General features: G+C 34.7%; 1 protein-coding gene across 1 annotated transcript; it reads right to left on the bottom strand.

Moving 5' to 3' along the window:
* Positions 1–2,916: 2,916 nt before the first annotated feature.
* Positions 2,917–24,924, bottom strand: LOC148607558 (uncharacterized). Its single transcript, XM_088544391.1, has 6 exons — positions 24,584–24,924; positions 7,521–7,601; positions 7,136–7,285; positions 6,757–6,851; positions 5,027–5,108; positions 2,917–3,368 (listed from the first exon to the last, which is right to left on the bottom strand). Exons 1-6 carry the CDS (start codon positions 24,762–24,764, stop codon positions 3,136–3,138), a joined length of 822 nt encoding a protein of 273 aa, XP_088400517.1. The 5' UTR covers positions 24,765–24,924; the 3' UTR covers positions 2,917–3,135.
* Between the last annotated feature and the right edge of the window lie 1,219 nt (positions 24,925–26,143).

Here is a 26,143-nt window from a genome sequence, read left to right as displayed (position 1 = left end):
CACGACAATCGCAAATTTTACATCCCCATCCATCAAGCGGTCATAAAATGTTTGTTCCAATATGTAATGCACGACACACAAAAACAAACAAAAAACGAATGGAGATAATGGTTGCTGCTTGAAATACTTTATTTTTAAAACGTCTAATTACCATCTGTATAATAAATAGTTGATAAGGAAATTGAAGAGTCTTCTCTCCTTACACTTACGATTCTGAAAACAATTATCATATTACTGACTTTCGCATGGATAGATTATACAATGTACTTTCATTACTAGTTTTGAAGTTTTCTCTCTTATTCGGGTAAAATGAAATGTGAACTTCACATTTAAGCAAGCATCAGTTTTGTATTCAATGATCTTGATATTTCACGTTGTTAAATGTTACAGTTAAGGTAATGTTTCAATGTTACTTCTCCCTATTTGTGTAAATTTATGACATAATGGTTTTATGAAACAAATTGCAAGGAGGTAGACCAAGGATAGGGGACATAACTCTTACACATCATTGGAACGTTTGCATTCAACATTTTAAATCAATCTTATCTAAGCATTAAAGAAACTTGTATTGATTTCATTCTGTTTCAAATGAAAACTTTTGAAAATGATAGGCTTTGGTGAAATTGAATATGATACAAACATATCACTGATTTCAACGTTTATGTTCATTACCTTAGGTTAACCTCCTGAAGTGCATCTAAATTTCTCTGTGAAGTGTATTCCTTACCTCTTCTCGAACATCTGAGCACATCACATATTAAAGTTCGTAAATGAAAACCATTTCAGTTTTTTATTTATCTCTATCATGACAGAAAAGAAAATTTGTCTTTTGTAGTCCATGAGGCATAACATGCGAATTATGTTTCGAAAGAAGTAAACCAGCAGAACGTACGTCCTATACCAAAGTGTTTTTCTTTAAAACATAATGGTAGATCTATAATTTTCAACAGTGTGTATGGTCTGGATATTTAGCCAATATTTTACATTTAAATGATTTATTAAATGAGGATTCTATGTTTTTCATTCATGACAATGTTGTACGTGTATGCATATGAACGGCAATTCATACCAAAGTGCAAAAAATAACTTCACAAATAATATTTAACATATAATGATTGAAATAAATAATATTAACCAGATATGGCAATTCACGAAACACGTTTATATCTGTTGATCACAGACTAGAAAGAGAGGACATGACGTTGAAGAATATTAGTTAACACTTATTAAAACTAGACGAGAATGATTCCGGATGATGAAAATTAAAAATCCTAGTTATACACTGCAAATGCATGATTTACTTAGATTATTTAAAAAAAAACATTTTTTTTTTGTAATACTCGATGTCTGGTTAACCTAAAGTATAATTCAGCGTGGCACAATTATGATTACATAGGAATGCTATGGAGGAGTGACACGGTGTTAGTTGACAACTAATACAATTACATCATGATTAGTATAAGTGTATTGTTTTTGCTTCAAGCTAATAAAAACTTAGTTGTCGAAAGAGTTAGGCAAAATGAGAAAATATCAGAAAAATGCATGTCAGAAACCCACTGATCTGACTATAGAATTTCACTCAAGAATAATATTTCAAAAACCATTATTTGATCCCCGATTTTTTCAATGGAATGTTAGAAAAACCGAGTTTGATTGCCCTTTAAATGTACATTTTCAGCCCATTTTAATGAAATTAAAACTCATTTTGTTAAAGTGATTTGAAAGTCTTGTCTTTTTTTCTTGATTCTGTTTCTGTAAATAGTCAAATTAACTTTTCAACAACAAACAAAACAAAAAAACTAACACCGTGTTTCACCCACTGCCTTATGCATAGCCATACGGAGACTGACACTTAATTAACATCTTATTTTACAAATATAGAACCAGTATCATTTATGTTACAACGGTAGTCACCTCTACCAAGTAAGCTCTGATTTAAGAAATTTAGATATAGTTTACATTTGACATGGAAATACCAAAGTTGCCAAAAAAGGCATTTTTTTTTCAACTAATTAGGTTGAAACAGGACATGCTTATATTGACAAATAGGCTGACTACATGTACTTAATACATTTCTAATAAGGACGAGGATATTTTGCCTAAAATGTTAAGTTATCTGTTCCGGATTTCTACAGTCTTGACCATAACCTAGTTGGTCTTGACCATAACCTAGTTGGTCTTGACCATAACCTAGTTGAACGCAATGGTAAAGAAACTAATTAAACCAAATTTGTATTTGGGTTTTCGTGTCTGTGTGTATAGCCGTTGTTTAGATTTATAGAAGTATGGTTTTGTCGATTCCCTCCTCTGATATTTCCCTTATCATTGGCAGTTTTGCTTTTCAAGTGGAATCTGTTAAAAATCAGGAAAAATTAAAGAGTTATGAATCGTGCTCAGAAAAACCCACATATATTTGACAGTGTTGGCACAAATCATCTACTGAAGACAAACGGATAGTTCATTCAACTTAACTATGTAAGAAGTGTCATACCATTTTTTGTTTTTTTTTGTTTTTTGTTTTGTTTTGTTTTTTTTTTTTTTGCATTTCAGGTAACATTTTTAAAAAGAATTCAGTGAAAAACTTGTGGGTATTTTTCACCGTGATTCCCCACATTCCTGCATGATTTTTAAAAAGAGTAGTATTTATACCTGTTCTGTGATTTATATTTTCTAATCATTATCAGATACATATAGTACGTTGAAACAACTATTCCTTTGAAGTAAAGCATATAAGAATAGAAAACATCTTGCGTCTTTTAATTTAAGCTTTATCTGATTTTCGATCGGTAGTGATTGAGGTTATTTTATTATGACGCTACAAGATTATGTGATCATTATCAACTAGATATAAATGCATTTTAAGAAGGTAAACGCTATAGGTTATACCCGTTCATATTATAATATCAACTCGAACAATTATTAAAAAGTTCAAAAATATTTAATTAAAACAATATACCAAATGAAAAAAATAACATTTAATATCATTAATATTATTACTTTTTTCCGAACAAGAAAACTGTTCGATTCAAAAATATGGCATAGCTTAAACGATAAATAAGCCATGGATTCATATGAAAAGTACAAGGGTCTCTATTCACAGAAATCACCATTGTTTTGTTAACGTTGCAGTAAAAGTTATTGGAACTTTTTTTCACAAATATAACCGTACTTATATGAGCACGGTGCATCGTTCCATCGGTAGTTAATGTCATTCCAAAACTGCCCACAGTCCTCTCCGTATTTTGCATTGTCTGGCTGATGTGGTCCCCAATCAGTGAATGTTACTGTTGAGTTGTCACTAACCCATCTGAATATACCTTCCGATTCTTTATCATGAAGACCAAAATAGGCGCGTTTTGCTTTTCTGTCTGTTTTGTTTTTTTGGAAACAAACGGAATACATATTAGGAAACACTTTTCACGTTTTAAGTAGCACTCCAGCTAAGAATCATGCAAAATGTGATTCATGAGTAAAAAGCCTACACATTTTTATTTTTGATATTTTGTTTAAATTGTTAGAGTAAACAGAAATTAACACGTAGCTTTTCGTATAACCCGTGCTCTTAGGAGATTAAAATTATATAGAATTTACTGTAGAATTCAAAATTAAGGAAGATAACTCTGTAAATGAAACTTAAATACAATAGATTCTGATGGATTTTCAATGCGGATTATCACCCAAGACATGCAGATTGGAATGAATGATCATGCATTTCATTATATAGACTCATCAAACAACTCAATAACAAAATTAAAAATGCGTAACCTTTTTGAATGTGTATCACATATTACAGAAATTGCATGATTCTTACAAAGACTGCTACTTAAGTACAATTTTGTGAAGAAGAAGCAAACAAGCCAATTAATAAACAAACTAAAAAATAAAAATGTAAAAAATAAACAAAAAGTCGGGCTTACGTAAAACAACATAAAGTTAAAGAATTTTATGATAATATTACCTATTAGTAGTCGAAAAATGTTAATACACGTGCATACATCATGCACATTATCCCGTAAGTTGTTTAAGGAGGTGGACTTAGGGTAAGGGACATAACTCATGAAATATGTGATATGTATGAATCGTATTCAGTTTCAGCAAAGCCTATCAAGCTTTCAGTTGAAACGGAATGAAATCAACCCAAGTAACTTTGATGTTTCCATGAGATTGATGTAAAATGATGAATACAAACGTTCCAATGATTTGTAAGAGTTGTGCCTCTGACCCTAGGTCTTTCTCCTTAAATAACTTAGTGAATTATGACAATTTATGGAATCACACTGGGACATTATTGTTTTCAAGTTGCTGACTGTCTTGATCTGAGATTATATTTTTGTGATGTAAGCAATCGTTGTGTTCATATAGAGTTCACCATTCCTGCTCCTTATCTTCTATTTGATAAATTCATGATGAATTTATACAAAACAAAACAGCAATAGTGAACTTAAATGTATGTCTTGTTTCGATTTTTCACTAGCAAAGAAGAAAAGCTGATTAGACGTTAGCTGTTTTGTTATCAGTAAATGTAAGTACCTTCCAGAAACGCCCCGTGCAGGTCCGAGTGTAAAAAGAATAGGCCTGCAGCAGTGCTAAGCTTGTCGTATAAGGCGACTAAATAGTGCTCAGAAACCTAGCTCTTCCCACAGAGCAACTGGGATGTGTGCCCCAGGTGGTAGAATGGGGTACCCCTGGCGTGTTACATGCTGGTGTTGTCAGGCTATAATACGGAAAACCTGACCGCAAACCATAGTGGTGCACCGTATTGGGAAAAATGCCACGTTCCTCGCACTTTAAAGAACCCTGCTGTGGTATTCGATAGGAGTAGGAACCTTTGCGCTCCGCCACAGGATGCTAAATTGCCCGACCTTACCCATCCCCCCTTTTTCCAGTGGCAATCAAAATTTCTCGACCCTATTATCCTTGTGACCCATCCTTTCTTTTTTTCATTTCATGTTCATTGTCTGAATATAGCTGAAATATTGCTGCTCGGTCGTTAAACCCCAACAAACAAACAAACAAACAAACAAACCTTCCAGAAATGACTTTAGAAACCAGTTTTCAACATGATCGTCTATCTCCGTTAGCGATGCTCCGTGTGATTTGCATTCAACCTAGTAAACAAAGTTTGATCAAAGTAATATGGAATGATAAAGAAAATGTCGGTAGACCATAATTTTTTCAAATATTTATTCTTATTGTTATAGAAAAATTTGAATGAAAGTACAAATCGATGTATTTCCTGGGAAAAAGAGTGTCAAAGTGATTTCTTGATTTTAATCTAGTAGTTCAAAATTATTCGAAAACATTGTTAACCACCTACTTTGTAATTTCCAGTAAAAATATTCGTAGAAATCAGTATTCCTCAGCAGAATTTATTCGTTCAAGAGTCTCACAAAGTTTGGACATTTCGTTATTTTTGTACTGATTTCATTCATCAGTTATTAGGGAAAATATATGATCGTGACTTAGCCATAACTTTTATTACTTGCTGTGGTGCAACTTTAACAATTGAAAAATTCAAAAACTTCGTTGCCTTGTTGGATTGCCACTGGTCATGACGTTCTTCATTATACTCGGCGTCACATAAATAACATACTGTTAAAATTTGAATAAAAATATTTTCTGCGACTTCATTGACACCTACCGTCGTTTAAATTGTCTTAAATGACTTGCTCATTCGTTTAGCCAAACGGCTTCTCCCTAAACATCGAATCGTTAAATTCCGGTCAGATTTTAATTCTCGGTGCCAATATTTACATTGTAAAAGTCGGCCATGTTTACAGTGATCGGGTTGCTAGGAAATGTTGTTTACGTTTAAATGGTTTGTCCAAAAACCGAAGAACCCAGAATGCATTTCGGCGTTATTTCGGCTATCTCGGATTTATTTTACGCGAACAACGTACAATACCGAGAAGTTGATCAAGCAGACGATTGTCACCGGAGTTCGACGGGAACTTACGAACTTCGTTTGTAAACAAATCGTCCCGTAAAAACCAACATGGCGGATATTAGTATGGGATTTTCCCGTAAGGATTTGTTACGCATGATTTAAGCTAATAAGCGACATGTTAAGGGATAAGCTGTTTGGCTAAACGAATGAGCAAGTCATTTAAGACAATTTAAACGACGGTTGGTGTCAATAAAGTCATAGAAAATATTTTTATTCAAATTTTAACAGTATGTTATTTATGTGACGCCGAGTATAGTCAAAACGTATTTTAAGAGAACGCTGCGACGATGAAACGTTGTTTTAGAGGTCGGAAAGTAAATTTCTGAATTAGTACATTCTACAAGTTCGAGAAAAAGTGAAAGGTCAAAATATTTTGTGATATTTCTCTAATCTAAGTATTTTGTGTTAATTGGGTTAGAGGGTGAGATGGTATTACCTTGTTCTTGACAATCGAAGGTTCTTACGAAATTCCAGATAGAAAACATAAGGCATTGTAAATGGTGTCTTCAACCTATGCCAACATTTTAAAATATCATATTCAAGGAATGCCAACAAACAAAATACAATAGGTGTTTATTTAACAATTAAGCCATAAATGTTGGCATAGGTTGAATGAACCTTGTAAATGAGTATTGATAAATGTTCTTTTCCACAGGTGAAATACTGCTAAACAAGTAAAAGGACAATTAATATCTCTCATGAGTATAAAAGAGTTTTATAAGGGCCTAGTGTAAGTACATACAAGTAAGGCGCTGAATTTTATTATCAAATTTTGTCAAAGATTTGCGTTTTTTTAAATTAAATATTACCTGCGCTTGTTGAAAATTTTTCTGTGCATTTAATGCAAAGTAATAACAGCTTCTCCTAAAGAGTATCCATCCAGTATCACATGGGACAAACTCACCTTCAATACATATGTTATAATTTAACAAAAACACTTACATATTCACACCGATTTGTTTTTATCAGATATGGATGTTATGAAATGTTTAATATTATTTTTGTCATTATTTATTCTTATTATTATTATTATTATTATTATTATTATACAATTTTATTTGGACTTTACACAGCTATTATAAAGATGATTTTATTTTTTCTGCCCTAAATGCATGAAACATCAACTAAAAATTCCCTAGATGGATGCTTGTTTATACAATTCGATGCGAAATAAGGTTATGAAAATACCTTTTTCCCCTTTGTTTCCCTTTTCGCCTTTTATGCCCTGTCTGCCGGTCTGACCTTTTTCACCCTTTTGTCCCTGGTTGCATTTCGGACCCTGAGGTCCAGTTTCACCTTTGACGCCTTGATTTCCAACACAGCCTTGCTCACGTCCACCTTTAGACAAAACAGGAAGTAAAACAATATCACGATGGGAATAAGACATCACAATTATGAAATCTTATTTTTATGTGTCACATTCGTACTTCTATTATAGTGATGTTTGTGGGTAAATGTTTTTGCATTGTATGTAGCAGTTGGTAATTAACACAGTTTTCGAACCGGACGACAGATACATACTGATCCATTGGCAATAATATTAAAAAAATAATAAAATCGTTCATAAACTTACCAGCGGATTTTATATATTCTGTGAGTCTAGAATCTAAGTCTAAATACTTCTCTTCAAGTGATTTATAGTTAGCTATGTTTTCTGAAATTATAAAATACTGATTTAAATGAAACAGTGATCAGAAATATAGAATCTTCTTCAGTAATGAATGGGTTAAAATATTTCCCCACTCGAGAATATAAAATGAATATTCAGTTTTTGGGAATATGTCAAATCCTAATTGTACCATAAAGAAATGATCCGAGTAAGACAGAAGGAAAATCGGTCTGAAGAAAACTCGGAACGTATAAAATGGCATGAAAAAAATCGCAGAAATTTGATGACCGCCCGCCGGTTAAAAAGCCGCACGCATTTAAACACCAATTTAGATGTGAGAAATTCTTTATACTATTGAATATAATTTTCATATCGAAAATTAAAGTTAATTATCAGAAGCAACTTGGTTTTTTGTCAAGTTCAGTATATGTTTTTGGCAGGTGGAATAAGCAAGATCTGACCGGCCTGTTTTTCCCAAATGTAGCGAAATTACACCACGTAAAAAAATACAACAGAGATGGTATTCCCCTATTTCCAATGTATTGTAGTTTTTTAATATTATTATTGTTATTATTATTATTATTATATTTCAAGAATGGCCAATTATACCACTTACACTGTGTTTTTTTTTTAAGAATAAACAATATCTATTTCATTAAGAGTTTTCAGAATTATATAATTCATATTGTTCCCGCTATTTAAATATATTTGATTTAAAAGTTCAGTTTGCCGTCTTTCAGTAATGTTCGTGTGGTTCTAAAATGCATTATGTAGAGCAGGTTTTTTTTAGTAATGAATTTTCATCAAAATAAACTGTGTCGTTGGTAGAGATTACACTAAAAAAATCATTTACTAAGTTGGTTGAGATTTTGTAAATATGACCTTAAAATAGAAAATAGAAATATTTGTACTGTACACGTATGGTTTGAAGCAAATGCGTTTATACAATAGGAGGTTCAGGAATATTTATACCATTAGCGTATATTTTGACATCTGTAAATTGATTGGAATTTGTTTATTCTTTTTATCAAACTAAGTTGTTCGAAATCGTTATTTGACGTATACTAATCCCGGATACATACCAAACTCATTATAATGTAAATTTTACACATTTATTTACGTATTAAATAGGTTTTCTTAGTATGGAAGTTATACGGACAAATTCTCGAGATTTCACATTGACGCGTGCACGACGAGACTAACAAAAACTGATATCACCGTTTAAATTTACATCATCTACTTAAACGATTGACTGATGTACGTCATCAGATCTGTCCGGACAGTGGAGTCAAAACAGACAAATGGTTGACATCTCGTTCTAGGATCCACATACTTGTGAAATCAATGTGATATCTACACATTTGCAAAGCAATTTATGCCGATCACTTAGTGGGATTCAAATCCCTTCTATACTCATCGATCATGACCACTCGGCAATCTAGGCAATTAAAAATAGCTTAAAGTTTCATCTCACGGCAGCCTGGTGGTACTTCATGTAGGTAAATCAGAAACGTTCACATCGCATGAAAACACAATGCAAGATCTAGATATCAAGTAGCACCCCTTTGAATGACAAAGTACAATATCCTCATAACGGTTTTAATGCGAAAAGTGTCATAGCTGGGAAGCACTGAGGGCCTAATTTCATTCTGACAGGAAGTCTCGTCGTATAGAGCCTCCGACACAAACTTGGGTATTTTCGTATCTTTTTCACTCAAAAGCATTAATGTTCTGAAATAATTATTTGTGCAGGTCCGGGTGTTAAAAGAATAGGCCTGCAGCAGCGTTAAGCTTGTCGTAAAAGGTGACTAAATAGTGCTCAGAACCCTAGCCGGGGGCTAGGGCGCTCTGCCCACAGCAACTGGGATTTGTGCCCCAGGTGGTGGTATGGGGCTACCCCTGGCGTGTTACATGCTGGGGTTGTCAGGCTATAATACGGAAAACCTGACCGCAAACCATAGTGGTACACCTTGTTGGGAAAGATGCCACGTTCCTCGCACGTTAAAGAACCCTACTGTGGTATTCTCCCGGAGTAGGAACCATAGGGCTCCGCCACAGGAGGCTAAATTGCCCGACCCTACCCAACTCTCCCTATTTATAGTGGCAGTCAAAATTTGTCGACCCCATTGTCCTTGTATCCCATCCCTTTTTCATTTCATCATCATTTCATGTTCATCGTTTGAATATAGCTGAAATATTGCTGCTTGGACGTTAAACCCCAACAAACAAACAAACAAACTTGAATTCAGATACATTTTTCTTAAGATACACATCTAAGAACTTACTGACTTTGGCCAGAAAATCCGGAGAACGAAAACTAAGTTATACCGGTCTCACTTATTAGTCAAGAGGGAAAAAAAGGCGAGAAAAAGATTTTTAGATACACTCCTAGAGACGTTTAGGTTTCCTGCACGCACGATACTTAAACGAACGTTAAACGCGCAGCAAACGCACGGAAAAACGAACGCTCCTATCCTATCGTGCGTTTAAACGAACGATAAAACGAACGCTCCAAGCGTGCGTTTCAACGCACGATAGACGAACGCTCAAAGCGTGCGTTTAAACGCACGATAGACGAACGATGAAAAATTATAATAATAACAGCTAATGACGAAAGAAAACAAAGAAAATGAAATTAATGAAAAAATATATATATAAAAAAAGTTAAATCAAGGAAATAATAAAAGAACAAAATTTAAACGAACGTTACTAACGTGCGTTTAAACGAACGATTCTATCGTCCGATTAAATGAACGCTCCCAGCGTGTGTTAAAACGAACGATTCTATCGTTCACGATAAACGATGCACGAACGCTAAAATGAAAAACGTGAACGTCTCAAGGAGTGTATATATGTAAACATTTAACTTCGTCCTCTTATAGGTTACAAATCCCTCATATTGTGAAAATTTATGTAGTCGGACTGGAAAGGTTTTAAGGCTTATAGATCAATAACTTTTTTTTGGGAAAAAGCAAAATCGCAATTTACGAAACATGTTTAGATTTGTTGATCACAAACAAAAATGTGAAAGTATGATGCAAGTTACACAATGCAATGATTTCGGAACACCACTTATCGTATCTGTTTTTTGTATTTTCAAGCCAGTCCGATTTTAGTAATTATACATGCAAAATCCTGGGCACGGATCCAAAAAAAGTGTGTCAAGAGTCATATGTTTAATTGACCTTTACCCTATCACAATTACACAGGAATGATATGGAGTGTCACGGTGTTCGTTGATAATAAAAATAATTGAACAAGGATAAATACCAGTGTGTTATTATTATATTTTCAGCTTATAAGTAATTGTATGGCTTTAAGTACCATTCTGTGTAAGAATCAGGCAATGGGTGGCAAATCATAATTCTCAATTTAGTCTATTTTGTCTCAAATATATTCAATACATCTAGAAGACAACTGAAAAGCTATTTAAATTTATCATTATGCATCTGTGACGTAGGTATTTTTTTACTGTTTATATATGGAAAAAAATGCGGGAAAATTTTCCCGCCATTTTTCCATAGTGCATTTTAACTATGCCCCGTACGGGTTCGGGTGACAAAAGAATTGGCCCGCAGCAGCGCTAAGCTTGTCATAAAAGGCGACTAAATAGTGCGCAGCACCTTGCCCGGGGCTAGGGCGCTCTGCCCACGGAGAAACTGGGCTTTGTGCCCCAAATGGTGGAATGGGGTACTCCTTGCGTGTTACATGCTGGGGTTGTCAGGCTATAATACGGAAAATCTGACCGCAAACCATAGTGGTGCACAGTATTGAGAGATGTCACGTTCCTCTCTTGTAAAAGAACTCTGAAGTGGTGTTCGATAGGAGTAGGAACCTTTGCGCTCCGCCACAGGAGGGTAAATTGCCCGACACTACCCATCTCCCCCTTTTTCTAGTGGCAATCAAAATTTGTCGACCTTATTATCCTGGTGTACCATCCCTTTTTTTTAGATTTCGTCATCATCACCCGATTCTTAGACGGAGAAGTACTTAAATGTTGAATAACAAAAATTAATTTACAAACATAGTTACATGTAAGCCTGTCTGAACCAATCTACTTTTCAACTTGGATTGTACAGTCTTTTCGGTTTAAACAGATGTGTGGTTGATCCAATAAAAATACACATTATCTGATGCAAGAGTACATATACTTCTGATTAAGAATGTATTGTGGTTTATTCAGGTTTTATACAAATGTCAAGGTATGAAACACCTATAAAGTCATTGCTACTAAAATTAGCAAATTTTAATTATTACGACGGTAATTTGTTTTTTTCTTATAAACCATAACTAAAGTCATCGCACGAAAACCAAGTGAATATGGACGACGACGACGACACGGATATCGCTGTCAGCACCATACCAATATACATGTATGATCGCAATTTTTTTTTACGGTGACATTTTTATATTTAATATATAATTACATATATCAGCAAATTCCAGGTTTGGACATGCTCCATTTCCAATTCCTTAAAAAGCCTGTCAATTGCTCTTCCTTAGGACCAAATTAGTTAAGAATTTACATCTATAAGGTCTTTGATTTTACATTCGTCCTAGTTCTCTAGGAAAAGAGAATAAAACTGCATAATGGAAAAATTTCTCAGTTACAGTCATGTACTCAACAGAAAACATTCGAAATTCTTATGAAACAAAATTACAATATCGGTATATGAAGGACTTTACGGCTAAATCAATCCATACTGGCTCACAGCTAACACTTCACAGTCAATATTTCAACGAAATCTTGTATCAAACAATTTCACCAATTTCTAAATATTTATATACATTTGTAGCCTGCAAAACCTGTATACTACGGTGCTTGTTTTGCAGCTGTATACAATATATCCAGAGGCACTGCCGGTATCATTTGGTTTCAGAACCAACATAACCTGTATGTACATTCAACATTTCACAACACGGTCATTAACTTTTCTTTAGAATATCTACTTCAATAAATCATGTAAATCTTCTTCACAATTTAACAAAACTAAGTTATTCTTACGTGTACAATATTTAAGTATGAAGGAGACTTAATTATATGTTCATGTACATGTACAAACTTTATTGGCACGAAGTCATATACAAAAAATGGTTAAATTGAAAATCATATAATGAGTTGTCAGTACATGCAGTCTGCCATGTACATAAAGAGCAATACTAAAAATCGTTGGAGCTCCTTAGGAAAGTACGTACATATACAATTTTACGTGTACATAACCTCTATATGTATAATGTAGTCCCGAAATTTCAAGTTACAGTAATGGGCAGCTATTTGAACTACCACAACTTAACAGATTCCTCAATGCCATGTGTTTTGCAACAAAATGTCAAAAAGTTGATATGTATGATATACGCGTACGTGTATGGAACATAAACTCATAAAAGATATGTAAGAGGAAGGTCCTATTTAATCCTTTGACCCCAAGTTTTTCTTCCACCAAAATGTGAAGAAATATGGACCATATTCAACTTAATAAAATGCAATTTTGAGGAAGAAAATGAAGCCAAAGATATTTTTTTCTATCCTAGATGGAAATACTGCTTGTTTTTATTTATAATTGAATGTAAACACACGTGCCAGGAGTGTGCTCTTGGCCGTAGATAATCCCGTTTTAGGATTCTGCGCTGGAGATTTTTTTTTTTTTGACCAACACCGTCAAAAAAAAATATATTTCCAGCGCCGAATCCCAAAAGGAATTAGGCCGTGGACTAAGTCTATTACATGTTTAGTCTTTGCAGATTTGGTTTTCATTGTATTCTGAGTTGGTGCCACTATGATTTATTTGGTTTCAAAATTTAAATAAAAATGAAAATAAATCTCTACCTTCCGACTCTACAAAATTTTAGAATGGTGATTCACCAAATGCTGTAGGCTGTACAGAGTGTAGATCACAAGGTTACGGATCGTGTTTAAATCACGTGTGATGCTTTTAATGGATTTAATGAATGATTGTGGTCACATGATAACTAATTTCCCCGAATAAACCATGACTCACATTCACGGGTATGACTATGCTGGGGTATTGTGTAAACAACGTCCGTAAAGGATCCTAAATGATAGCCAATGACTTTTAGAAACCTGACCGCAAACCATAGTGGTACACCTTGTTGGGAAAGATGCCACGTTCCTCGCACGTTAAAGAACCCTACTGTGGTATTCTCCCGGAGTAGGAACCATAGGGCTCCGCCACAGGAGGCTAAATTGCCCGACCCTACCCAACTCTCCCTATTTATAGTGGCAATCAAAATTTGTCGACCCCATTGTCCTTGTATCCCATCCCTTTTTCATTTCATCATCATTTCATGTTCATCGTCTGAATATAGCTGAAATATTGCTGCTCGGACGTTAAACCCCAACAAACAAACAAACAAACGAACTTGAATTCAGATACATTTTTCTTAAGATACACATCTAAGAACTTACTGACTTTGGCCAGAAAATCCAGAGAACGAAAACTAAGTTATACCGGTCTCACTTATTAGTCAAGAGGGAAAAAAAGGCGAGAAAACGATTTTTAGATACACTCCTTGAGACGTTTAGGTTTCCTGTTAGGAATGTTAAACGCGCAGCAAACGCACGGAAAAACGAACGAACGCTCCAAGCGTGCGTTTCAACGCACGATAAACGAACGCTCAAAGCGTGCGTTTAAACGCACGATAGACGAACGATGAAAAATTATAATAATAACAGCTAATGACGAAAGAAAACAAAGAAAATGAAATTAATGAAAAAATATATATAAAAAAAAGTTAAATCAAGGAAATAATAAAAGAACAAAATTTAAACGAACGTTACTACCGTGCGTTTAAACGAACGATTCTATCGTCCGATTAAATGAACGCTCCCAGCGTGTGTTAAAACGAACGATTCTATCGTTCACGATAAACGATGCACGAACGCTAAAATGAAAAACGTGAACGTCTCAAGGAGTGTATATATGTAAACATTTAACTTCGTCCTCTTATAGGTTACAAATCCCTCATATTGTGAAAATTTATGTAGTCGGACTGGAAAGGTTTTAAGGCTTATAGATCAATAACTTTTTTTTGGGAAAAAGCAAAATCGCAATTTACGAAACATGTTTAGATTTGTTGATCACAAATAAAAATGTGAAAGTATGACGCAAGTTACACAATGCAATGATTTCGGAACACAACTTATCGTATCTGTTTTTTGTAATTTCAAGCTAGTCCGATTTTAGTAATTAAACATGCAAAATCCTGGGCACGGATCCAAAAAAAGTGTGTCAAGAGTCATATGTTTAATTGACCTTTACCCTATCACAATTACACAGGAATGATATGGAGTGTCACGGTGTTCGTTGATAATAAAAATAATTGAACAAGGATAAATACCAGTGTGTTATTATTATATTTTCAGCTTATAAGTAATTGTATGGCTTTAAGTACCATTCTGTGTAAGAATCAGGCAATGGGTGGCAAATCATAATTCTCAATTTAGTCTATTTTGTCTCAAATATATTCAATACATCTAGAAGACAACTGAAAAGCTATTTAAATTTATCATTATGCATCTGTGACGTAGGTATTTTTTTACTGTTTATATATGGAAAAAAATGCGGGAAAATTTTCCCGCCATTTTTCCATAGTGCATTTTAACTATGCCCCGTACGGGTTCGGGTGACAAAAGAATTGGCCCGCAGCAGCGCTAAGCTTGTCATAAAAGGCGACTAAATAGTGCGCAGCACCTCGCCCGGGGCTAGGGCGCTCTGCCCACGGAGCAACTGGGCTTTGTGCCCCATTTGGTGGAATGGGGTACCCCTTGCGTGTTACATGCTGGGGTTGTCAGGCTATAATACGGAAAATCTTACCGCAAACCATAGTGGTGCACAGTATTGAGAGATGTCACGTTCCTCTCTCGTAAAAGAACTCTGAAGTAGTGTTCGATAGGAGTAGGAACCTTTGTGCCCCGCCACAGGAGGGTAAATTGCCCGACACTACCCATCTCTCCCTTTTTCTAGTGGCAATCAACATTTGTCAACCTTATTATCCTGGTGTACCATCCCTTTTTTTTAAGATTTCGTCATCATCATCATTTCATGTTCGTTTTATCATCTATTTCATTTTCATCACCTGAATATAGCTGAAATATTGCTGCTTGGGCTTTAACCCCAATAATCAATCAATCATTCAACTAAATTTGATCTATCAATATCTTTAAAAGTCAAATTTTACAAACATTTTTATTGTTACTTCTGGCGTTTATTAGGTATAAATACTTAGTTAATGCAATAAAATCTCTGGGTTTTTTTCCTTTATGTGCCACACCTTATACACGTTTTGCCCGATTCTTAGACGGAGAAGTACTTAAATGTTGAATAACAAAAATTAATTTACAAACATAGTTACATGTAAGCCTGTCTGAACCAAACTACTTTTTAACTTGGATTGTGCAGTCTTTTCGGTTTAAACAGGTGTGTGGTTGATCCAATAAAAATACACATAATCTGATGCAAGAGTACATATACTTCTGATTAAGAATGTATTGTGGTTTATTCAGGTTTTATACAAATGTCAAGGTATGAAACACCTATAAAGTCATTGCTACTAAAATTAGCAAATTTTAATTATTACGACGGTGATTTGTTTTTTCTTATAAACCATAACTAAAGTCATCGCACGACCAAGTGAATATGGACGACGACGACGACACGGATATCGCTGTCAGCACCATACCAGTATACATGTATGATCGCAATTTTTTTTTACGGTGACATTTTTATATTAAATATATAATTATATATATCAGCAAATTCCAGGTTTGGACATTCTCCATTTCCAATTCCCTAAAAAGCCTGTCAATTTCTCTTCCTTAGGACCAAATTAGTTAAGAATTTACATCTATAAGGTCTTTGATTTTACATTCTCTAGGAAAAGAGAATAAAACTGCATAATGGAAAAATTCCTCAGTTACAGTCATGTACTCAACAGAAAACATTCGAAATTCTTATGAAACAAAATTACAATATCGGTATATGAAGGACTTTACGGCTAAATCAATCCATACTGGCTCACAGCTAACACTTCACAATCAATATTTCAACGAAATCTTGTATCAAACAATTTCACCAATTTCTAAATATTTATATACATTTGTAGCCTGCAAAACCTGTATACTACGGTACTTGTTTTGCAGTTACGTGTACAATATTTAAGTATGAAGGAGACTTAATTATATGTTCATGTACATGTACAAACTTTATTGGCACGAAGTCATATACAAAAAATGGTTAAATTGAAAATCATATAATGAGTTGTCAGTACATGCAGTCTGCCATGTACATAAAGAGCAATACTAAAAATCGTTGGAGCTCCTTAGGAAAGTACGTACATATACAATTTTACGTGTACATAACCTCTATATGTATAATGTAGCCCCGAAACTTCAAGTTACAGTAATGGGCAGCTATTTGAACTACCACAACTTAACATATTCCTCAATGCCATGTGTTTTGCAACAAAATGTCAAAAAGTTGATATGTATGATATACGCGTACGTGTATGGAACATAAACTCATAAAAGATATGTAAGAGGAAGGTCCTCAATGTGTGAAGAAATATGGACCATATTCAACTTAATAAAATGCAATTTTGAAGAAGAAAATGAAGCCAAAGATATTTTTTTCTATCCTAGATGGAAATACTGCTTGTTTTTATTTATAATTGAATGTAAATACACGTGCCAGGAGTGTGCTCTTGGCCGTGGATAATCCCGTTTTAGGAACCTGCGCTGGAGATATTTTTTTTTGTTTTGACCAACACCGTCAAAAAAAAATATATTTCCAGCGCCGAATCCCAAAAGGGATTAGGCCGTGGACTAAGTCTATTACATGTTTAGTCTTTGCAGATTTGGTTTTCATTGTATTCTGAGTTGGTGCCACTATGACTTATTTGGTTTCAAAATTTAAATAAAAATGAAAATAAATCTCTACCTTCCGACTCTACAAAATTTTAGAATGGTGATTCACCAAATGCTGTAGGCTGTACAGCGTGTAGATCACAAGGTCACGGATCGTGTTTAAATCACGTGTGATGCTTTTAATGGATTTAATGAATGATTGTGGTCACATGACAACTAATTTCCCCGAATAAACCATGACCCACATTCACGGGTATGACTATGCTGGGGTATTGTGTAAACACCGTCCGTAAAGGATCCTAAATGATAGCCAATGACTTTTAGAAACCCGTCAGTCCATCATGTACATGTATTACAAATATCACATATAAGTGCAAACCAGGTTTAACAGTATAGAGTATATATGTTAGCACGAAAAACGACAATTAAACCAAGTATAGGACAATCAGCTGACTCATATCGTGCAATTGATTGGCTAACACTGTTTCACGAAAGATTTTGGGGGATTTAAGTGGTTTATATTTAAAAAAACAGTCAAATTATCTGCTTGAAGCCACGATATCCTAGCTTAATAACGCACGAAATGAAGGCTGTAACAGATATATGGAAAGTGCTATCATTTTCAACTTTATTGTTATAGTGTTATTTAATAAGAATGATCGCAACAACGTAAACTATAGTATATGGACAAAAATATGTGCAGACAAGACGTACGTAATTATCAATTACATTAAGCTGCAATGGATCTATTTGTTAAGCGTGTCTTTGCGATGTAAACAACAAAGTTTGTTTGTTTGTTGGGATTTAACGTCCGAGCAGCAATATTTCAACTATATTCAGACGATGAACATGAAATGGATGATAAAATGAACATGAAATTATTATGAAATGAAAAAGGGATGGGACACCAGGACAATGGGGTCGAGAAATTTTGATTGCCACTGAAAATTAGGGAGCGGTGGGTAGGGTCGGGCAATTTAGCTTCCTGTGGCGGACCCCTAAGGTTCCTACTTCGGGAGAATACCACAGTAGGGTTCTTTAACGCGCGAGGAACGTGGCATCTTTCCCAACACCGTGCACCACTATGGTTTGCGGTCAGGTTTTCCGTATTATAGCCTGACAACCCCAGCATGTAACACGCCAGGGGTACCCCATTCCACCACCTGGGGCACACAACCCAGTTGCTCTGTGAGCAAAGCGCCTTAGCCCCGGCTAAGGTTCTGAGCCCTATTTAGTCGCCTTTTACGACAAGCTTAGCGCTGCTGCAGGTCTATTCTTTTGACACCGGACCTGCACGGGGCTAAACAATAAAGTGAAACGTGCCAAAATCGAACGCCTTTTTAGCTTTAAGTGTCAGTCCCTGTAAGAATCAGGCAGTAGGTGAAACATGGTATAAACAAAACATCATTGTGATAGACTACGTGTAATTTGACTTTTTGCACCATCAAAATGAAGGAAAACAGATAAGATTTTCCATATCATGCTGGACCACTGAGCTACAATTTCATTGAAATGCACTGAACATGTACATTTCAAGGGCAGATAACTCTGTCAAAAAAACTCATCTTTCTAAGATTCTATTGAAAAACTTCTGAGCAAATCGGATGATGCACAATCAAATAATTAACTTTCCAAGTAGAGAAAGTATCCTTTAATGAAATTATATTGACAAATTGATAAAGTTTTGACATGCATATTTCTGATTTTTGCCATTTCGCTGATTCTTACAAATACTTACACTTAATATTGAATCGATTTAGACAGGTTTTCAGTTTACTCAGGGCAAAAATCTCATTGGCTAATGTAGGGATGATACAAGTGTCTGGTAAAGACAGGTTTTGGATTATTCAGGATTCGATTAGACAGGTTTTACCTTACTTATTTCGAGTTATGTCTTTGTTTATTGAAACTTTTGTTAAACAGTTTTTCTTTTATAAAAAAAAACACTTCTTATGATAAGTCAACCATCGTGGGGGTCTCACGGTATCTTGCTCGTCTTGAGTGCGGGAGGTCGTGGGTTCGATTCACACAAAAGACTTTAAAAAGTCACTGTTTCTCCGTCAAGCACACGGTATTTAAGTGGATAGATATATAAATGTTGACTGGTTGACTCTGAATCAGAATAGTATATCCAAGCTGAATAGCATGCCAACTTTTGGGCTGATGCTTCTATGAGCTAGCACAATAAAAATCAGGTTCAGTGTGTCGGACTAGTACAAAGCATGTTCGATTGGTAATTCGTTCTCGTTGTAAAATGCATGAAATATCTGCCAAAATACGTTAAACCATTATAAACCAATAAGTCATTTAAACCTCTTTGTGATTTATTTGGCTATCTTTTTGGAATTTTAGGTTCTGAGTACTTCTTGGGTATAACTTATTTTAGATTTAGAACTTTCAATAAATTCAGATGTTGCTGATGACGGTTACTCCTTGAAATACGTTTACAGAATATAAAAAAAAACTTTAGGTATTGTGACTTGTATAAAGCGTGACAGACAATCGACGTTGCATAGAACTTATAATTCCTCTTTACCTATTTTATATAAACATTGATACGGACATTTTAGTCGAAAGAATAAAAATATCCTTATAATCTTCCTTTTACTGGATATTTTAACTTATCCATATGTAAAAGTTAACTATTCTCTAAAGCATTCACCAACTTTTTCAACCGATACAAGGAACTCATTATCAAATACAAATGTACTTGTAAATGATTAATACGTGCGGGTAACTATCACCCTTTGTTTTACGCTTATATTCTACACAAAGCCCAGAAAGCTTAATAGTCATACAAAAAGTTAACTAAACCGTTGTAACGATTTTATTGTTGCCAAATTGTTAAGGGTAGCATTTTTTCTGGTATAAATATTGATTCGCTAATAGGGTCTTTTACATACAAATTAAAACACTATATCAAAAACCAGTTTTTGCCATGACATTGGTTGTGTCCTTGTATGTTTCATGGTGTACCGTAGTGTTCAATCCCGCATGGGAAGAATTGGGATTATGGGGACAAACCTTTTTGCCTGTTTGTAGATTAGATTGTACATTTGTATAATTTGTATTCAGTTTATTTGCTTCAAAAGTAGTAACGTAGACTTTCCAGAGATGATTTTCACGTGTTTTTGAAATTGCAATATTTTTGAGATTTTAAAGGTAGAGGGTTGTGACCGAATAAATGTTACTCAAGATATGGCAAATAAATCGCAACTTAACGATACCATTATGAATTCGTAGCAGTCGTATAAAAACTAAGTACATGTATAGAGATTTCCACTATTTTGACGGAGCTCACCGTAAACGAACGTTACTCAACGAAACTCGCCCTTACAAAACCTTATGCGACAGACCGTGAAGGACTGGAGACATTATTTATAATTGGTGCTGACGAAAATAGTGGACCATTCATATCTATTTCGCAGTTCATATCTTTATTAGAGATCAACAATGTTAACACAATATTTTGAATCTCATATTATGTGCAGTACTTCCGATAAGCAGATAAATGCAACAGCAGGGGCGGTTTCAGTGATCAAAAAAGGAGGATAGACAGAAGAAAATGCGGGATACAAGGCTATTAATGCATAAAGTTAGCAATTTTTTTCCTATGAAAAAAGGGTTTCCAAACGCTGGACACCCTTCAGGCTCCACCACTGCGATAGTAAATGTAAAATGCATATTTTAATTCATAGCTACTAGTGTTTCATCAACCCGAATATTGTTCGAATGCGTTCAGGCTTGAGTGCGTCTTGTTTTCATGTATATATAGGTTTTTAAACTTGAATGTTTTGCATAAGTGTCATATTTTGAAAGATGCTATGTAGTTGACTGGTTATGTAAAAGTATGGAATAAAACACATTTTATGAAGCACGGGATATTTTGTCCCTTTCTATGACCATGTGCAGAATCTAATTAAAAATGCCACTGTAAGTCAACTTACTTGTTAGGTTACTTTCAAAACACCCAATGGCAAGGCAATTGCCCCACATCATATCTCAAGACTTGAGATATTGTATTGAAAATAAATGAGTGTCTAAAGTATTATTTATAATACTTTTCAACAATAAGATTGGAATTGGGTAATGATATTAATATTGTACAAACAACACAAAATTATAATTTGAAGTACGATAAAGTAAACGCGCAACTAGCCTGACCTTAGTGACCTTCAAATGAATGTTCAGTGACGTTTTCTAAGGAGGAACTATTCCATGAAATGTTATTTGATTTGACGACACTTTTTGTGACACTATTTTCTCTTTAGAATTTTGCCCCGTGCAGGTCCGGGTGTTTAACGAATAGGCCTGCAGCAGCGCTAAGCTTGTCGTAAAAGGCGACTAAATAGTGCTCAGAACCCTAGCCGGGGGCTTGGGCGCTCTGCCCACAGAGCAACTGGGATGTGTGCCCCAGGTGGTGGAATGGGGTACCCCTGGCGTGTTACATGCTGGGGTTGTCAGGCTATAATACGGAAAACCTGACCGCAAACCATAGTGGTCCACCGTGTTGGGAAAGATGCCACGTTCCTCGCACGTTAAAGAACCCTACTGTGGTATTCTCCCGGAGTAGGAACCACAGGGCTCCGCCACAGGAGGCTAAATTGCCCGACCCTACCCACCTCTCCCTACTTCCAGTGGCTATCAAAATGTATCGACCCCATTGTCCTTGTGTCCCATCCCTTTATCATTTCATCATTTCATGTTCATCGTCTGAATATAGCTGAAATAATGCTGCTCGGACGTTAAACCCCAACAAACAAACAAATAAACTCTTTAGAATTTTGTTTCATTTACAGTTACTTTCCTATAAATACTACATGTACAGGTTTGTTAGTCTGAATACCCAGCTGCCTATATTATATGTTTCTCCAAAAATAATTCATAATTTTGGTTTTCAAACCTCGATTTTTCTGAATGCTAAATGTCCGCATACGAGAACATAAATCGAAAATCGCTTAATTTTAGCACGTTATCTCCTTTTAAATATTACATTGTAGTACTTAAGTGTAAAATTACATGTATTATGTTATGAGTATTATATATGTATATACATATCCATACAGAATATTGAGTCTAATGACACAACGTGTGAGGCAATGCATTCAGGCGCTGATCAATGGACGAGCATGCCGGGCGAACGCCCCATTCCCCAAAAATTGGAAAGAAAGGTTTTATGTTTTGGCATGAAATCTTGATATTTCACGAATTCTACATCCAAATTTATTTTGCAACGCTTCACTCTGCATTAAACCATGACCTGAAATCCTTGATCCGCCCTCGCATTAATAATTGTCTGAAAATAGGTTAAATAAAGGGTTTTCTGGGAAGTTCCAAAAAAAAAACCTAACAACAACAACAACAAAGAATAATGCAGCGAATTAGGACTCTTTCGTCTCGTTGATTTATTCTTGTTCGTTGTTGGTGAAGTAGTTCACGCTCATCATAGCTGAAGATTGTAGTTTCGTTCCTTTCTCAATGCTACTGTTATTTAAAATGATTCCGGTGACTATTAGATATTTATTTTAAATTTAAATAATCCTATGCAGGTGCAGATCATATGTACTTTTCGCCCGAAATGCAACGACTTAACTTATTTTCCCTTTGGTGACAACACCGGGGAAAAGACAGGGAGAAAACATAATTTTCGGTAATGTATCCTGACAAATTCTTGAGGATTTGTCAGAATACGAATTTAATGATTCAGCATAGTATAACACATATTGATTGCAGCTGGTATAGATACACTATATCACCATATTCAGACTTTATCTCGGGCGATATTCTTCCTTCGCGAAATGATTTAGTATCGAAGTAGTCATTCACCGTGTCTACTCTATATAGGTATACATATCTATAAAACTTCGCGAAATACACCTCAGTCAAAAACACCAGTTTTAAACTTTTATACATTGCGCAATGCCTCTTGAGCGGGAATTACTGTAGCATGCATCAATTTATGAACAGATCACAATAAACGAGTCATGACCTACATGTCTAAGTTTTTTTTTATTCTGGTTGTATAATTAAATATAAGAAATATTAAAAAAAATCTATAAGAAAAATAAATAATGCTAAGAAATGATGGGCGGCAATTAACATTTTCAAGTTTCCTCCCCTTCCATAATCCCAGCGATACGTATATCTTCGTAACCGAACGAACGGTACGTATGATATCATTACTCGATTTTTTTTGCCACGTGCAGGTCCGGGTGTTAAAAGAATAGGCCTGCAGCAGCGCTAAACTTGTCGTAAAAGGCGACTAAATAGTGCTCAGAAACCTAGCCGGGGCTAGGCGCTCTGCCCACAGAGCAACTGGGATGTGTGCCCCAGGTGGTGGAATGGGGTACCCCTGGCATGTTACATGCTGGGGTTGGCAGGCTATAATACGGAAAACCTGACCGCAAACCATAGTGGTGCACCGTGTTGGGAAAGATGACACGTTAAAGAACCCTGCTGTGGTATTCGATAGGAGTAGGAACCACTGCGTTCCACAACAGGAGGCTAAATTGCCCGACCTTACCCATCCCTCCCTTTTTCTAGTGGCAATCAAAATTTGTCGACCCTACTGTCTTTGTGTCCCATCCCATTTTTCATTTCATCATCATTTCATGTTCATTTTATCATCCATTTCATGTTCATCGTCTGAATATAGCTGAAATATTGCTGCTCGGACTGTAAACTCCAACAATCAATCAATCAATCAATTACTCGATTTTTAGTCTTATCAATAACAGACTCAGTTTGTAGAGGCATTACATTAATTTTGAAATGAATAAAATCTTACTTTGAGCATTATTTCTATCGTAATTGTAGTCATTCCACATAACAAAACAGACGACCACTGTTGGTACGCCCGTTCTTTTGTCAATTTAGTGGAAATCTCTATATATAAGCGACACATAAAAATACATTTAATATGTAAGTTTATCAAAGGTAACAATAAAGTGAATATGAGGTATTCGAAAAGGATACACGACAAAGGATTGTCCTTCGCGCATGTCAATGTATAGATTTGATACAAGTTAAATAAACAAAATATGAAGAAAATAGATCTTACATTCAGCATACGTTTGTAATTGTTACGTATTTCAAAGCTTAAACAGAGTCTGGAATCTACGAATAATTTATTTGATAAGCATACCTGTCAAGTAAACCGTTATTACCATTATGCTAATGATAGAACAAGCTATAATAAGCACAATTGCAAATATGACGATGTGTTCTGTTTTAATACTCCACCAATATGTTTTTATATTCTTTTTTCTGTCTTGTTTTGTCTCTGGCATTTTTACGTGCCTTTCTATCCAATTTTCATCATCCATAGTTTCTGTATGGCGATTAAACAATCTTGCGAATTCTAAATTCGCATTCAATTTCAGAATGGAAAACAATATACTGTACAGTTTATCCTTTAGAACATCACACAATTAGTTTATGAAGTTATTGTCGGAATAAACTACTTATACACGTATGACTATTACACGTATATTGAATTACTTTACAAATTATATCATGAACGGAAGACCTTTTTTAACATTATATTCTTTTATTACGTCATGAACATGTAAATACGTAACTGATAAAAAGCTCTTCGAAAGGGTACTTTAAACATTTTACTAGAGTTTTAAGGTAAAAATGATTTTTAATGGATTTTATCTGTCCATTAAAAGTAACCATGGAAACGAACATTTTTCTTAACACTAACAAAATACATTTTGGCGAAACAAAACATATTTTGTTTGTTTGTTTTTTTTTTACTCGATTTACCAAGAATAAATCAATGAATGTTTCATTTCAGCGGATCTAACTTGTTGGTTTTTATAGAGGTCAATCATTATGCATATGGATTGAGAAGATATTTCCATTTTTTAATCTAGCCCCATGTAAAGTTTTGCAGAGCATGGAACAATAAACGTTTTATCACTGAGATACACATTGTTGGATAATGTTTTAATACAATTATACAAAATCAATGTTTTCTAAAGAGGTATAATCAGAACATACTTTTTATTGACTAGAAACAATGCCCAATCTTTAACTAATTTATAATGAAACACAGAATATATATCATAAAAGGAAAGAAACAAAGGCGGTGAACATTCCGACATTCACATGTTACTACAAAGTAGACCTTAAATGACGGTTTTTACTATTTAAGAAACGAACAGTCGAAGAAAATAAAAGGTTACAACAAAATTAACCAACCTTAATCCGATCCTTAAAAAAAGATGAACTCACAAATATTTCAACTCCGTCAAGACTTGTGTATTTGTCGTTTTTCCTTTAACTTTCTATAATCAACAGTATTTGTCGTAGGTTCAAAAGACTTTAATGCAATAATGATCAGGTTTCATCGGCAGGTTTTGTAGAAAATATCCAATAATTATATCTGATATCTTGAATAAACATTTAAATAAGCATATGCATAAATTTTTGTTCTCTTTTATATTGATTAGATACTTAAAAAAGTATCATTGACCCATGTGCATTTTCTCGTTTCTGCGTCATTTCTACATTAACCTTGATCGAAAATTCATAATGATGAATTAACTTACTGATTACAAACTACCAGTGGAACAAAACAAATCAACTCAGTTTAACAACCGTGTTCAATTGGCTCCTGTCATCCATAAAGGTTTCTATGTTTTGTGTTTAAATTTTTAATGGTGTTAAATGAAAAGAAAACAATAAATACTTTAAT

Source organism: Perna viridis, chromosome 9 (assembly GCF_037379345.1).
Source record: "Perna viridis isolate PV_CMFRI_1.1 ecotype Kerala chromosome 9, ASM3737934v1, whole genome shotgun sequence".
In the NCBI taxonomy this organism is placed as follows: Eukaryota; Metazoa; Mollusca; class Bivalvia; order Mytilida; family Mytilidae; genus Perna; species Perna viridis.
The sequence above is the reverse complement of the archived record's forward strand: the minus strand, read 5'-3'. Positions and strand labels throughout refer to the sequence as shown.